Genomic DNA, 16204 nt, shown 5'->3' on the forward strand with positions numbered 1-16204 from the left:
TGTACGTATGAAGGTATAAAACAGCAAACATTTATAAGCCCTAAAAAGAGAGAAACTATATCAATTTTATATTTGTAAGTTGAATGGAAGATTGCCGGGTGAACTTTGTCAATGAAATAGTTTATTTACTGAATGAATGCATCTCAATCAATCACCTTTACGTACACATACGTCACGTCACATGCTCAGCACATCGTAGTTCATATGTGCTGGGATGTTGTAATACTATTTGTGTTTTTACAGCGCATTGATATATAATCCATTCTTTTTCAAATGTCAAACTACAACAGTTATTCCGTTTTCTCGTCGAAAACTTTCCCTAAAAGCGCAAGTGTTTCTGGGTGTTTCATCTGTGGTTTCTACTTTAGAAAAATATATGTATGGCGTTATATATTATGAAGTAGCGTTTCTCAAATTACATGGACTGGGTACAAATTTGTATACAATTCTAGTTTGTTTTCCTTCGCTTTCCACTTCGTGATAAACAAGTTTATGTTATTCTTAGATTACAATCATTTTCTTACTTGGAAGTACAATTTATAAAGACTTCTGTATGAGTTTACTGGGGTTGTGTTCTTACTATATGAAAAAAAGCAAAGAATTTGTGTAGTTGGCTACCAGCTCCCATATTTAAATAGAAATTTTGCCATTTCCGAATATTTACCAACATTGTTAAATTTTTTAAAAGTAGTGTAATTTACAGACTTTCTTAGAATGTAAACTTTAGAAGCAATGAATTTGTCGAATAATCTAAAGGAGCACAACTCATGGATCATGTGGGGTCATAGCGCTTCGGTCTTATTTATTTGTTTGTAAACTTGTTGTTTTTGCTACGTAAGGCAACCTCTCACTATAATGCGCAAACTAATAATTACAAGTTGAACGAAGCAAACGAATGTGTTGTATTATGAATAAATTAATTTTTTTCGTGTATTTAAAAGGATCCCTTTTTCTGTTTTTTACGCTTCCTTGTTTTAGTACTAGTATGTGTTACAGAGATATTTTTAGTACAACTATTACAAATTTTCAATTAAATAAACTAAGTGTAAACTTAAACATTTTATAAAAGCGCGCCTCAAGCTAACGCTGTTCCTTACAATTTGCAATTGACCGCTGGTTTAGCTTCCGCTGCACACTATCATTTTGCTTCTCTCGCAGATTGCTAAACCACAGTTTTCGGCACAGATCGCCGCCAAGTAATATCATAGAACATAAATCAGGATACAGATTCGATACGATAGAGAATTAGTAACATATGCCGGGCAACCAGACCCGTAAGGCGAGCGGGACTCAAACTCAATTGATCTGCCTGTGATTTGTGTAAGTGAGTGTTTTCGGGTCAACTAAAAATCTAGAAAAAGTATAATATGTGTCGGAACGTTAGGTGTAAATCTTGAAATTCAACACAAGCGGATTTGGCAAATGATACAATTGTGCATATGCATTTTCTTAATCAGTAAAGAGCACGCAACCGAGCGGTTATTACACCATTACAGAAATGGAGATGACGACGATGGTGGCGCAGTTACAGATCTACGGACATGCTGCTTGCTAGAAAGGCTCCATATGCCAAATGAGTGTTGTGATGAGGGTGTGTGCGATTTTACAGCAACATATAAATTACATTCCGGACAATCCGCGAGTTGAGTTTAACTACTACCACCTTGTCCCTTGCCATAGATGAGCTCCTCGCAGATCTTGAGCAGATCAGCGTTTTCGCGTGACTTCTGTTGCAGCTGCTCAGTCATCGAGACCCGCGAGATCTCCTCCTTCTTAAGTAAAGCTTTAAGTTTTTTCGTCTCGTCGGCATGCTCCCTCGCGTAGGTGTCCAGCTTTTTGTTGGCACTAGGACAGGGAAAATAGTTGTCAGTTAGACACCTTAATTAGAAATCAATCGCTCACATTTCCAGCTGCTGCATGGCATGGTTCTTCATCTTGTCGTAGCGCTGTTCCTGCAACCGCAGATTGTCCATCATCTGCTTTCGCTCAGCCAGAAGCGATTCCTCGTTGCTTTTGAGCTGCGAGGTCATCTCTTTGCTTTTCTCGTATTTCCTACAACACAATGCCACAACAGTAAGTTGGATGTCAAAACCAGTTTTAGTTACTATGTTCAGATATATCTTACACATGCAGATCGGAAAATGTCGTCTCCAACGACGTTAAGTGATGGTAATTTGCGTCCCGGTCTGCCTGGACTTCCTGCAACTGCCGTTCGTGAAGCTGTGCCTGCTGCTCCTTCTCACTAATGAGCTCTGCAATTGCCTTCTCATACGCCTCGATGACACCGCTGGAAAGAAGAAATGGGTTTTGAAATATTAATAAAGCTCTGTATGTGGAGTTTCTGAACACCTGCTATTTGTATGCAAAAATTAGGAAAGAAAGAAAGAAATAATTAACATCAACCCAGTCTAAAATTCTCTGACGGTAAAAAAATTAAAAATTGCACAAAACTGTTTATTAAACATCGCAAAATTACAATTATCGTAATTGATCGCGTAATCTTTTAAACAAATGCCCTTAATGCTTTTCTTAAGTGAGCAAAATATTTAACAGCGAAAATGTGGGATTATTATTCCCGTTACTCGTAGAGGGTACTAGAAGGAGGCGTTTCCGACTATATGAAGTACATATATTCTTAATCAGGATCTATAGCCGAGTCGATCTAGCCATGTCCGTCTGAACGTCGAGGTCTCAGGAACTATAAAAGCTAGAAGGTTCAAAATCAGCATAGAGATTCTAGGGACAAAGACGCAGCGCAATTAAATTTCTATCGAAAGCCGCCGAACCGGTCACGGCCACACTTTTGAACATTTTTTTTTATATTATTCCCCAATATCTATAGATATCCCAGAAATTTCGCGTTCGTATTCATACTATCCAAGTAACGGGTATCTGATAGTCGGGGAACTCGACTATAGTATTCTCTCTTGTTTGCCATAAAATCGGTAATATTACGCCCCTATTTATAAAGGCATACAAGGAAGGACCGCCATGTGGCGTGTGCCTTAACTATGGCATTTTCGTTTAAAAAATCACAAAATTATAGCATCTGTTGTTATTACACCTGTTTAAATAGTAACCAGATATAAGATCTTTGCTATATTTGCAAATAAAATCAACTTAAGTTTTAAATTAAATTAAATTAAGTAAAAAATTAAAGCTTTCCTTTCTACTTGTTATATAGCCTACAAGCTATACCTCTAAGAGTTATAATACAGAGTTTGTTTCCTTGCTAATAAAACCGGTTACATCAGCGATCAACTAGTGGTGCTGATCCAGGTTACAGAAACTAAATACTACCCTGGCAGTAAAAACTAAAAGCAGTGAGGCTTACTTTAGTTTTGCATTTGTTTTGTCCTTTTCTGTAATACGCTTGATCAGAGCCTCCTCGCGCAGCTCTCCCTCTTTGAGCTTCTTTTCAATGTCTTCGGACCGCGTTCTAAAATGAAACCCACTATTAGTTGGCATTAATTGTAATTGAGGCCTACTTACACTTCATTTTTGATTTTCTTCTCCAGCTCATCCATATCGTTGTAGTTGTGCGTCTTATCCTCCGTATTAGTGCTAAATGTAAAGATCGCATTAGTACCACGGCACAGACAATACTGATTCACCTTTTACTTACTTGGAATTATCGAAGGTTTTGTTGCAATCGTTATCAATGACGTCTACACTCATTTTAACATGCTTCTGTAAAAATAAATCGTAATTATTAGTGGTAATAATTGCATTAAATAATAGTAAAATGTGCCTGAAGAATTCACTGATAGCTTACTTTTGTTCTATCCACAGGTGGCTTAAAATCCCATTTCTTGGCTGTATCTTTGGCACTCGATATTAATCCAAAAGACTGGTTCCCGTCACTTGTTTCGTGCTCCTCCAATGTTGGGCTAAGGAGCCGGTTCTGGTGCTGGTTCGATCCCAGAATATTCTGCAGCGCCTGCTCCTGCTGATTCGGATGATTAACGGGAACAGGGGCTCCAAGGAGGGGATCAAACTTCAACAGCAGCGAACTGCGGTCGATAGGCGCACTATTGCTGCCTTTCGTGTACAAATAATCAAAATCTGATGAATTCAGTATCACTGTGGTTGGTGTTCGTTTTTGTTGGTGTTTATGGAAATGTTTAGATGAGTGCATGCGCGTGCATTTGGTGTTTGGGTTTGATGAGAAAAGGAGAAAAAATAGAAAACATTTAGTAGTTAGTCACTTAATAGCCGGCTTTTTTATTATATTTAAATCAATGTCAACGTCAGGCGGTTTTTTGCTATATTCGGAAATCTACCATTAACCATTATAACCATTATTAATCAATATTATGCCACATAAAAATATACAAAAAAAAAAAGGGAGGTGGAGAAACGCCCTCTAAAACCGAGAAACTAAACTAAATGATACAAAGAATTGGACATAACTTGATTTTATCATTCTCGGCCGTTAAGGCATCATCAAATTCACAACTTAAACTGAAATCGGTTCTATTTCTTTAATAGAATTGTTCTACAGTCATTAATAGAGATTATTTGCCTCAACTCATATGCTAGGCTTAACTCAATATGATCTTTTATCAATGATATATACTACTGTGAGCTTTTTTATATTAAAGGATCAAGTGTAATCATGATTCAGGCGATAGGTTAATGTTGACTTTTTAAGAAAATCAATGCATGAACCATTCATGAGGCTGTTCACTGCTTATCCATACACTTGTACAAAAAAATTATACACTTCGACCTCTGCAGCCTTTAATAAAATTGTCTTTCGAAAATAATTTCTTTCTAACACTTTGAAAACACGAAAGGGAGAACGATGGCGAAACCAAAATAAGATATGGTATGACTCAAGTATCCGCCCCCATTCAACCCCCTGAACACCAAACCCAGATTCTAAGGGGCACGAAATTGAGGTGTGTCTGTTTTGCATGGAAGCGGCATATCTACCTTAACAGTAGCCTCGAAGAAATTTTAATTTTCTAAGAAAGGTCCTTTATCGAAAAGTAAATTCCAACGTCCTGAAGTTAAGCCTTAAGCTTTCTTAGAGCAACCAAACCAATCAACCAAACCTGAAAATGAACTGATTTCATTTTAAGTCACATCTTTAAATCCCAAATAAAACAGTCACGAACCAAAATGAGACCCCTTTTCTCAGTGCATTTGGAAATGGAATGGGGGAACACATAAACAAATGCGAAGCACAGCGGTTTTAAGGCTTTAAATATAGTGAGAACCCCGGGCAGACCCAGATATAATGTTCAGGTCACCATATAGGCCGAATTGTGGATCGGGTTTTGTACATTTCTCAGTTTTGAAAACACCGGACCAAAACAAAACAAAGGCAACCGACGACTTGTGAGTCATTTTATGCAATCGACAATGGTTTCCGAAAGTGGGTTGAGTGAAGGAGAGCAGAAGCGGAAGCGCAGAGAGCGAAGAGAGAAAGAGCGGTTCCTCACTGCGCTGCATTTTAATTGCCTGTCTCTGACAAGGTTTGCACTTTTAAGATTCTACACAGTTTTCACATAATAATGTTAACGGTGACCACACAGCACCCGAAAAACACCCACACGTACATTTATGTACAACCGTACACGAATACGCTTAGCAAATCGCACAATGAAGTTTCACGCTCTCACTCTCACATACTATTTTTTTCTTAGCGATTTGGAGACCTGTCTTTTGGCTTTATTTATGCCTATTTGTTGTTTTTCTGCAGCCCAGCTGCTGATTACATTTCCGATTTCTAGTCATTCTTGCGGACAATTGTCAAAATAGAACCTTGCGAGCCATGGTAAACAAACATAATTCTAGTTCTGCGCTTTTTAAAGATTAATTTTCGATTTAACAGCCTGGCAAGGACAAGATTTAACAGCAGTACGGTACCGATGGATAAAGCGACGTCAGATGTTGGAAACTAACTGAAATGGAATTTCTTATTGCTTACATTTCTCTCCGCGAGTCCAATAAGAAAACCAGCGCACGCACGCGAGCGAACGAACGAGTCTGAATTCTGACTGGAGTGTGGGACAGTGGAACGTATTCAGCAGTCAGCAAGTGCGCAGAGAGAATAGGTGCGAGGGAGAGAGTGCTAGCGCTGTGTACACGTTGTCTGTTTGGAGTTGTGCTCATCCCCTCTACCCGTCACCATACATCGAACTGCCACCCACTGACTGTCTCTCTCGCTCTACTGCAACGTTTTGGGGCGGGAGCTGTGGTGCCCGGAGAGTTCTAAGCTGAATTCCTATGCGCTTGAGTGTTCGTCTGTGAGCAGTTTGAGATAGCAGATAACAGTAAGACGTCGATACTACGAACTATTTCACGTGCTACCAGACATAATAGACTGGAATATTTGATTTCCTACTAATTGTTGCTTTTTAAATATAAAATTTTAAATTTTTATCCAACTTCACATTCAAACAATAGAGAACGCCTTTATTTACATGTCGATAGAAATTGACAAAATGTGGGCATGAAAGTTTCAATCGCACTATAAAGAGCATCAGGAGAGAATGCGGATAAGAATAGTGTCAGAGTACTAAAATTAAAAACAGTTAAGCTGATTACTAACAGTCTCTAAACGCTTCCTATTATTTTCGCAAATATCCAAAAAAAAATGCAGATATAGCAGTCATTGAAGCAAAATCCTCGAAATGTTTCTTTTAATTTTGCATTTGGATTCATAATTGTCTTTCAAATACATAGTATATTTAGCGAGTTAACACCGTACTGTGCTGCAGTTGCTGTGAATGACGAGAGCGAGAAAGAAAGTCTCTCGCCTAAGCTGTTGCTCATGTGTGGGGTTGTTTTAGCTTAGGAGATAGTTTTCCTAGTCAGCGATACCGATAAATATTTTAGGCGCCGTTGTTTTACCCATTTGAAATTGTAAACTGATCCAAAAACATTTTACTTAGAAAAATGAGGGAATCAGCTCTAGTGATTGACCAAAAATATCAACGCGCACAGACGCATACATATGTATGTTTGAACTTTTGAGCTGATTAAAGACGATAATAATCTGGCAGTGGTTCTTCAATTAGAGAAAGTGACGTCACATATAAAGAAGTTCTTCTTCGTACATTCCGCTCTTGCAGATATGGGCGTCAGGAGAGACATAGATAGCCGCAGAAATAAGAGAGATGTCAAGAGAAAATAGAAAGTACCAATGGCGGTGAGCGGCGAAATGGGAAGAGAGCACACTGGTTTTTTTTTTCATGAGAGAGCACCATAAAATGCATGTGCAGCAACAACAAACACAAAATAAAACAGGAAATGGAAACAAAACGTGCATACAAAAAAAGCAACAAATCAGTTTCTGAACTCCACCAAAAGCCATAAAAAACAAAAAAAATGATACCAACTGCATTGCATAGTTAACCCCTTTTGTTTGTTCCTTTCGCTCTTGCATTAACACCGAAACCCCAAGGGTTTTTTCTTTCACAAATCGAAGTTCAGGTTCATTGCCTTACATGTGTGGCTCCTTGGTTTATTTTTATACCCCCTATTCGTAGAAAAAAGGGATTCCGTCTAAAAGCTAGAAAGTTAAGATTCGGCGTGCATATTCCAGGGACGCCGACGCAGCGTTAAAAACTCGATAACAGTATAGACGATCAGATACCCCTAATTCAGCAAGCTGAAGAGCAAGGGATACAGTTTAAAATTCGTTTCACAAATAACAAAAAACAAATAAAATCAAAGCATTTTCAAAATTTTGAAACTGATTTTGCCGTTATAGGGCGTTGGAAAATGTGTTTAGCATTTTTATAGAAACTGATGGGAAAAATGTGAAATGAAAACAGGAGCCTTATTGCCTCGACCAACAAGTACCCTTCAATGAGAGTGCGGAGGAGAAATTTCGATATTCTTTTGGTAAATCGATAAATTGGGAAGACAAAAAATCGGTTATCCCGATATCTAAATATATCCAAATAATAACATATTATATAAAAAAAAAACAACGATACTATGCAAATGAAAATAGACTTTTGGTAATGTTTCGTTCGAATAGCAATACAACTAAGTTATTTAAACAAAAAAAGTTGTATTACCCACAAGGGTATAAACGTGTACATTTAATAACTTCCGGAAGAATCAACAACAGAATACAGCTTTGGTAAGAAAAGGGTGTTGGTACTTATATTGACATTGACAACCATATATATGAATAAAAAAATATATATATATGAACAAAAACTGCTCGGCTTTAAAAGATTAAATAATGTTAAAAAACTTTTGACTGCAATTAAATGTAATGGAACATTTTCTACAAATTATGCTAGCGGTCATTGACTTACAGTTTTGGTTGTTGGCGCCATCATGGAATTCGGCATCGAAGATCGCTTCCTGCTCGCCAGCTGTACCACTTCTCTTCCTGATCATCGCAGAAGCGCCTTTGACTCCGGTTTCTTCATCAGCACTGACCCTAAACTTTGCTTGATTGTTCGAGCCGCTGCTGGTTTTGAACATGTCATCCGAAACTGGAGAAATGGCACCAAAGTGCTCCAAGAAAACATCGTCCTTCTCATCGCTGGCGCTCAGCGTGGCTTGCTCTTTAGCAGAGAGAGCCTGCTCCTCCAACACAACGGTGCCATTTCCCAATGGTGACACTGGAGAATTCGCCTCATGGATAGGGGGTCTTTTTAAATGTTGATGGGTAGGAATAGGTGGTGAATTTGAAATTGGTGCTTGGCGTTCCTTCCAAGTTTGCTGAGGCGACTTCATCACGGCTACTTCATCTGCCCTCATGGAGATATCTACATCCATGACTTCATCAGCCCCGGTATCTTCGGTGGCCTCCACCGCTGGAGAAGCATTCTGCTGCATGCAGAAGGTGCGGCGAGTGTTCTCCTTTTCCATACAGAAAGTCCGACGCGATTTGGCCTCCTCCTCTTCCTTCGTGGGCTGAACCACCGAGAAAGTGCGGCGCTGCTTATCATCGACCGATCCGAGACTTACGGCGAAGGTGGACGAAGGCTCAATATTCTCTGTACCCTTCTGTGATTTGTCCTCCGTAATGCTTCCGCTGTCAAAGGTAATATTTGACGGAGTGGGAGAAATTTCGCTCATGGGCAAGGTTTCGTTGAGGTGCTGCTTCTCAGGACTCGGTTGTGTTAACTGAAAGACTATTGGTGATTTCGCTATGACTCCGGCACCGAAATCGCTTTGCTTGCGATCTGAAGAACGTTCTACAACAGCCTCTTCCAAATAGGGCATGTCCTTTTGCTCGGGCTGAGCACGGGGTGAGCGTGGAAAGTGGGACTGTTTTTCAGCAGGTTCTTTGATGGGGAAACTGGGCGAAGTGGGTTCTGGAAGGCTTGCAGTGGTTGTATTTCCTTTCAGATCCAAGGAAAGTGGCGTTGGTGAGACTGCCACCACGGGTACGCGGCCGTGTGATAGCTGCTTAAATACCACTTTTTCCGCCGTGGGGTCATCATCGGGCAAGGGCAGCTCCCTCAGAGCCAGGAACTCTAGTTCCTCCGCTGTTTTTGGGCGATGTGTAGGTATGGGCGGAGAAAGGGGCAGTTCCATCATTTTTGCTTGAAGTGTGGGTATCGGCGGTGAGAGTGGTGCTGATGGGACAGATTCCACAGGCAGCTCTATTTCAGTCATCTTCAATGGACTCTCTTTGCCTGCAGTTTTTTGATCAATTTTATAATTTTGAAAATCCGTATCATTTTCAACGCAGGGTTTTGAAAAAGATTTGCTTGAAACGGGAGAAAGAGCATGCATTTGCTCCTGCCGACATGAGTTAAGCACTGGGGCATCATCCACTCTCATGGATTCATCCACGTCCATGTGATCAAGCTCCTCCACAGTCCTGTCTTCAGTTGCCTCCATAGCTGGGGATGCACTTTGCTCAAGGCTGATGGCAGTGCATGTTCTCTCCTTTGATTCTACTGCCACCGAAAATTGCTTCTCTTGATTAGGGCATTCTAGATTATTTGCTAGTTTTGTGGACAGTTCTGAAGAAGCCTCTTTGAGATTTAAGGCCCTTTTAGGCTCCTCAGGATTTTGTGCGTCCTCCATTTGCGCACTACGGACCGGATGGTGGTCCTCTTTCTGAAATACATCTTCTGTATCCGTTTGCTTTTCCTCATGATGCTTAGCTGAGTCTTTCGTACAGTCCAATGCAGATAAGGTGAGCTCCGGCTCAAGAAATTGTGTACCAGACTCCTCAGACAATACTGATTCTACCAATGGTGGCTCCTTTGCATTACTATTGCGTTTAGAGTGTTTGGCTAACTGGTCTAGTTCAACCCTATTTTGTTCCTGATTTGGAAGATAGTGCACAGAATTATTCTCTGGTTTTGGCTGGGTTGCGCTGAGAATATGCGTTTGCATAAGATGATGGTCTTCCGCATCCAAGGAGTCCTTTAACATTTCCATGGTTTCGTTTAGGTCATCATCCACATCCATGTCTTCATAGCTGACGTTGTTGTGCTGGCTAACCGCCAAAGGATCGTTGAATGCAGCTTCCAGTGTAGAAGCTGAGGTCATGGACAGCTGCTGCTCCAAAACGTCATTGAGGGCACTTGAATAGGCCTCTAACTCCGATCGATCTCCGGTATAGCGCTCGCTATGAAGCGATAAACACTCGACAAAAACATCCGAATCCGAATGGTTGGTTTTCAGTTGAGCTAAGGGCGGAATGAAGGCGATGTATTAATTAATTAGTTATAGTAAAAATATCGGATACTTATATACATATAAGAAAATTATTTATATAATTAATACAAAGAGATTTGTATTCTTAAACTTGGAAATGATTTATTTTCCCCAGCTGGGACCTTTCCTTTGCATAAATGATGGTATTGAAATAGAAGAAAATACTTCGCTCTTCGGACGGGTTTCGTATAAAATTCTTTTGTGCATCAATATAACTTCTCCACCTTAAGAGATTTCTGTGTTACACAAACTAGATTTACTCACTGTCCATATCGGTACTTAAAGGAGCCAGTTCCGGTATTTGCGTCTCATCGAACTCGGGAAGACCTCCAAACTTTGGAACGAGGTCGTCGTCTAGCTTACGGCCACCGGGTACCGCCGTCTGATGGCCCAGAGCTGCCGCCATTGCCTTCTGTTGATCCATGCTCGTCGGCTTGGGACTGGGCTTCACCGCCAGCGGACTCAGCTGCCAAACGAGAGATGCAAAATTGTAAGAACATAGTTATCAAGATGTACATCGCGTTCATGATTCGAATAGTTTTAAATAAAAATAATTTTGACGAGAAAACATAGGCATAAGCCAAACAATTGGCAGATGAAAAACGTAAACAACCGATGTTGGGAATGGGGTTTTAAATATGATCACAAGTAGCAGCTGGTTGGTCATTTAATTACGAATTTTTGACTCATTGCCTAAATGAAAAAAGGCAAGAGCCGCACCACAGTTGGCATAAATAAATCGCATTTGGGATGACTTTTCCCGCATTTGACCTTTGCCAAGAAATTAAACAAAGGCATAGGACCCCCATTTTTAGTTATTATCATACACAAAAGAATAAATTATTATGAAATTATTATTTGAAAAACTCCAATCTCATCTAATGTAGCCCTTATTACAAAGCAAATATCCTAAATATCGAATGGCAACCCAGATGCCTTCTATTCTCGCTTAAAAAAAACCATACATTTCAAATGTTTGTCGCAGTCGGTCAGTCAACAAAAGCAAATGTCATTAATTAAAAAGCCAGCCAAGACGTACAAATCGGGTATATGTGGCATATGTCGGGGAGGGTGGCAACGAAACGGATTGAGGAGCAAAAGGTGGGGAGATGGACGTGGAACTGGGTCGGCGTCAGCTTTTGTGCAGTGCGAAATAAACATGCCGCGGATTCAATGCGGCCGTCCGCCATGTTTTATGTCTATTTAGGTTTGGGAGCATCGTTCTACACGCGGAATTTAATTAGAGCGCATTACAGTATAATGGGTGCTGCAAGGTTAAAGTCAGAAGAATAAGGCGGGTGGAGGCCGTCTTATGAGCGGGACACTAAAAATTAGGATGGTGTCAACAAATAAGTAGGACAGCAGACCAATTTCTCCGTTTTGATTCCTTATAAGTAGTTTTAATTTTAATTTTTCGACAATGGGCTCAAATTTAAGGGGTCATGGGAAACAGATTCTAGCGGAATATTAGCCCAAGCTAATGGCTAGATACAACGCGATTTAAAATAATATTTTCTGCAACGCAATAAGTTGACGAACCAACCGCATAAATACTAAATATGAAATCGGCAAAACACAATGGGATATTAGAAAATTATAATGAGTACATTCATGCACTTTGCCTAATACTAGAATACCCCCCTCAGGGATGCACGTAAAAAGATAGTCCTAATCTTTGAGACATACCTCGCCACTCATGGCTTGCAAGTGCTCCATTTCGTTAGCACTAACTTGGTTCAGATTGAAGTTTATTTCGCTTAGAAATTTCTGTATTTCTTCTCTACTATCAGTGCTGTCCTCGGGGGCTGGGAGTGGTTTCGAGATGGATTCCATAAATAGATCACAGTGCTTTCCCTCCAGTCGCTGCAGCTCCTCAGAGGCGGACTCCAGTAACGTGTCCAGGTGCGCGGATACACGTGTAACTCCTCCCTTATCCCTCGGTGTAGAACATTCATCAGCGGGACTAGCAGCTTCTAGGGCTTCCACTGTCGTTGGCTGGTTGGTGCTGATGCCAGTGGTGGCGATGCTTTTGGGTCTTTTGATGATATTCGCGAGGAAATCCATGCCGCTCTACGCACGATTAACTCCTGAGACGCGATGCGGTTCACTTGGTTCCGAAAACCAATGGATCTATAGAGTTCCTTGGTTTGGTCTTTAGTGTTTTTATTATTTTTTTTTTTTCCTTTTTCGGGGCTTCTGTTTTGACACAGATTTGGGCTCGCCTACTCGGTAAAATCTTTACTGTGATTTTCCGCTTCCATTATATTGGGTAATACCGCCGGGTTTCTCACGGCCCGTTGTCGCGTGCGGTTCTCACTGCCTCCCGATCATGTCTGCCTTTAAATCAATTTAAAAATATTTTCGTTTTCAATTTGCTCTGCTCTGTTCAGCGTCACACATGCACAAATACTTTGAGCACGGCGAGAGTGCGGGGGATCGACGACCGAGTGAGAGAACGAATAGTTTGAATGGCATCCACATAACGATCCGGATGTTTTCGTATGTCTATATGTTTGGATCGTTTTGGCCCACATGGCGTTCTCCCCTTATCAGCACGGTCCTCTCTTCCTTTTATAATACTGCCTTATGTTTTTCAGATGTCAGACGGCGGCTACAGACACCTTTGTATATTCAAAATTATGGATTTCATTCCAAACTAAAACATTTATTAGGCACATCCCTAGTCTTGATATAGTTCCGATAAGCTATACTCTGAATTTTGAAGCAGTAATATTCCTAATGAAAATTTAATCAAAACAAGAGAGAACTATAGTCGTTTTTCTCGACTACCTATTACTAAGCTATTGGTGCTACGAGATATATATACCTTTCACAGATTTTATTAGCATATCAATAATATAAGTCTTTGTGGCCAGATAGACTTGGCTGGTGATTCTGAACATGAGGGGTTATCCTTTCTATGGTTGGAATAGTTACCCTTTTCTATTTCGAGTAAATATATTTGGTTTTAAGAAGCTAGAGGGCAACACACACTTGATCCATTCAAACACACTTCTCTTAGATATATGAAATAAATTTTGGAAACGGGCGAGGTCGTGGACAATATTTATAAAATGTTAATGCCAAAAGAGCGGGCTCAAGTTGACAACCTTTTTGACTGAACTGCAGTGAAAAACTGAAAAACTAGACAGACCTCAGACGAAATTCAGACTGAAAGGCAGCAGTGAAAATGCAAGACACCGCAAATAAGGCGAAACACTTAAAGAAGGGGATAAATAAATGGGATACGAGAATAGGGCGACCGCCGACTGCTAATAAAGTCTTCGCAAGTCAACTGGAGGAACTCGGTGCAAATTCAACGCTTTGAAGACAGCATTAATTTGCAAAATGATTTCGGTTAAAGATAGACCAGTAGAGGCAGTGCTCCAAAATAATAAATCTGTTGGTTTGGCTCATCACATTGTTTCAAGTGTAGAGGCCTGGTGGGTTCCAGATGACATGCAATCCCACAGCCATTGTTGCGCATCATGGCGCACTATCTGCACGTCGAGACGATTCGAACCGAAGAAGTGATCCACATTGCCCAACGGCTGACTTTGCATGTTTGGCGAGAAAATGTAAGCAATGAAACGGAATCCCACACGATGGGGCATGACGAGGTGGCAATAGTTAGATGTTGGCTCTAGCGTTATCCAAGCAGCGCGCGACAGGTGACAAGATATCACACGGTGCCCGGCTCAGGGAGAATTTAAAAACAATGTAGTTTGTTGAAGCATGTAAGCCTTGAGTGGAATCCAAACAGTGGCCACAAATGAGTACACTGATTTCAGAAAACACAATAAATACAAGAGTGTGGGGCCTAGGAACCTCACTGATATTATATTGATTGAATAAATCTGCAAGTTTGGTAAGAACAAGGGACTTCGTTAAGTGTATTTCAATACCTGCTGGCGCGAGTTCAGTTTACAATCCAGTTGTTGTTTATATTATCCGGAGCTTTATAGAAGTGGAATTTGAACCTTAAACTGCAATTCGAAAATAAAAGGAAACAAATATTGAGAAGAAGCCAACTATAAACTGATCTAAAAATAGGCAAATGTGGAAAAGGGTGGAAACCATCTGTAGATCCTCTCTAATGAGCATCTTCGGTGGCGAAAGGGGAGATGGAGTTGAATGACATTTAGTCGAACTCAAATCCTTAGATGGGCGTTTTTTGCACCGTAAACTGCATTAGGCACTGCCATTTTGCAGCCGTTAGCCGCCAACAGATTTATTGGCATAATAGCGATCCAGACTCGCATTTTTGATTGGAAAGTGCACCATCTGGAGAGTGGAAATTTCAAGAGGCAAATATATAGGAGGCAGAATAAGTAACTTTTGATTTTCCCTTGGCATACCCGATTCCCTCGTCCGTCGTCCGCCTGTATGGTAATTTTCCCGGACGAGGCCCTCGATTTCCGTGCCTTGCCCGGCTTATTGCCCATTCTCTCGATGGCTATGGCAGATCGGGGAATCTGGTCACCTGGGATGGACAATGTCCGGCGGACACCGATCAACTGGAGAGCTCTCGTCCGCGACAGCTGCCTTGGAGCTAATAGGAACAGCGAATAATGGCAATTCACATGTACATACATATGTATTTACGATGAACAATTGCGAATAAAGAAAATAGCAGAACAGCCTGCGACGCAGCATACATACATATATGTACAAAGTACATAACCGAGCACACACATATGTACTTGTAGATGCGTGGGTTGTATTATGCCTCTGCCGAAAGTGGCTGCATTGGTACATCGCACATGGTCAGTAGGACGGAGCACGCCCCGAAGTCCAGCTATTGACTTACCTTAATGCCGCCATCGTTTTTGTTGAACTCTCGCAGAATGCCGCGACCGCCAAATTCCATTCCCAGGCCATTTTCTGCGCCGTCGAATTCCATGGCATATGTGTATCCCGGCAGGCAGCGCTCTTCTACAGGCCGATGACACAGTTTAGCTATACGTTTTGGGATAAAACTCTTATTTATCGCAATATGAAATGGGTGACGCGAATTTCCAACGTTGCTTTGGCGAAAATGCCGCTACAATTTGAAGAAGCATAAGTGACAGTGTGGCCGAACTGCCAGCGGAGAAAAATACCTCTGGGCAAATGTCTAATAGCATGTAGTTAATTACAATATTTAATTGCAATTAACAACACTTCGATCACGAGAAAACAATCTTATCATATACTAACAGTGCTCACATTATTTTTTATGGGTATCTATGCATGATAAACAAAATCCAAGAAAATAGTGTTTCCTACATACTTATGTAGACAGTATTATAATACTGCTCAAAAAGTACGAGTCAAAAATTAAAACAATGTATAAAACAGGTAGATTGCATATACATAAAAGTTCTCAAGTATTTTATTGTGACAACAAATATTTTACATTTGACTTAGTTAATACGCTCTTTTAAACATAAATTTGACACACTGCAGTAAAATAATGATAGTGGGCATGTTGTATTGTATTGAAGTGCCGAATGCTTAATTTTTTTATGTAGTGAAATGAAAAATCATCTTTTATCGCAATAAAGTT

At 40.5% G+C, this 16204-nt stretch overlaps 1 protein-coding gene across 7 annotated transcripts; it reads right to left on the minus strand.

Moving 5' to 3' along the window:
- Positions 1 to 777: 777 nt before the first annotated feature.
- Positions 778 to 15723, minus strand: LOC117145505 (transforming acidic coiled-coil-containing protein 3). 7 transcript variants are annotated; one of them, XM_033311187.1, is made up of 11 exons: positions 12343 to 12720; positions 10921 to 11122; positions 8286 to 10628; positions 3776 to 4083; positions 3626 to 3690; positions 3493 to 3564; positions 3335 to 3439; positions 2126 to 2287; positions 1903 to 2052; positions 1664 to 1845; positions 778 to 1351 (listed from the first exon to the last, which is right to left on the minus strand). In XM_033311187.1, the coding sequence occupies exons 1-11, from the start codon at positions 12718 to 12720 to the stop codon at positions 1344 to 1346; spliced, it is 3975 nt and encodes a 1324-aa protein (XP_033167078.1). In that variant the 3' UTR covers positions 778 to 1343. The 7 variants fall into 7 exon arrangements, with proteins under 7 accessions (XP_033167078.1, XP_033167076.1, XP_033167080.1 ...); XM_033311185.1 differs by having other exon boundaries at positions 778 to 1845; XM_033311189.1 differs by lacking the exons at positions 778 to 1351; positions 12343 to 12720 and adding an exon at positions 15467 to 15723 and having other exon boundaries at positions 1650 to 1845.
- Positions 15724 to 16204: the final 481 nt, after the last annotated feature.

The sequence above is a fragment of the Drosophila mauritiana genome, chromosome 3R, assembly GCF_004382145.1.
Source record: "Drosophila mauritiana strain mau12 chromosome 3R, ASM438214v1, whole genome shotgun sequence".
NCBI lineage: Eukaryota > Metazoa > Arthropoda > Insecta > Diptera > Drosophilidae > Drosophila > Drosophila mauritiana.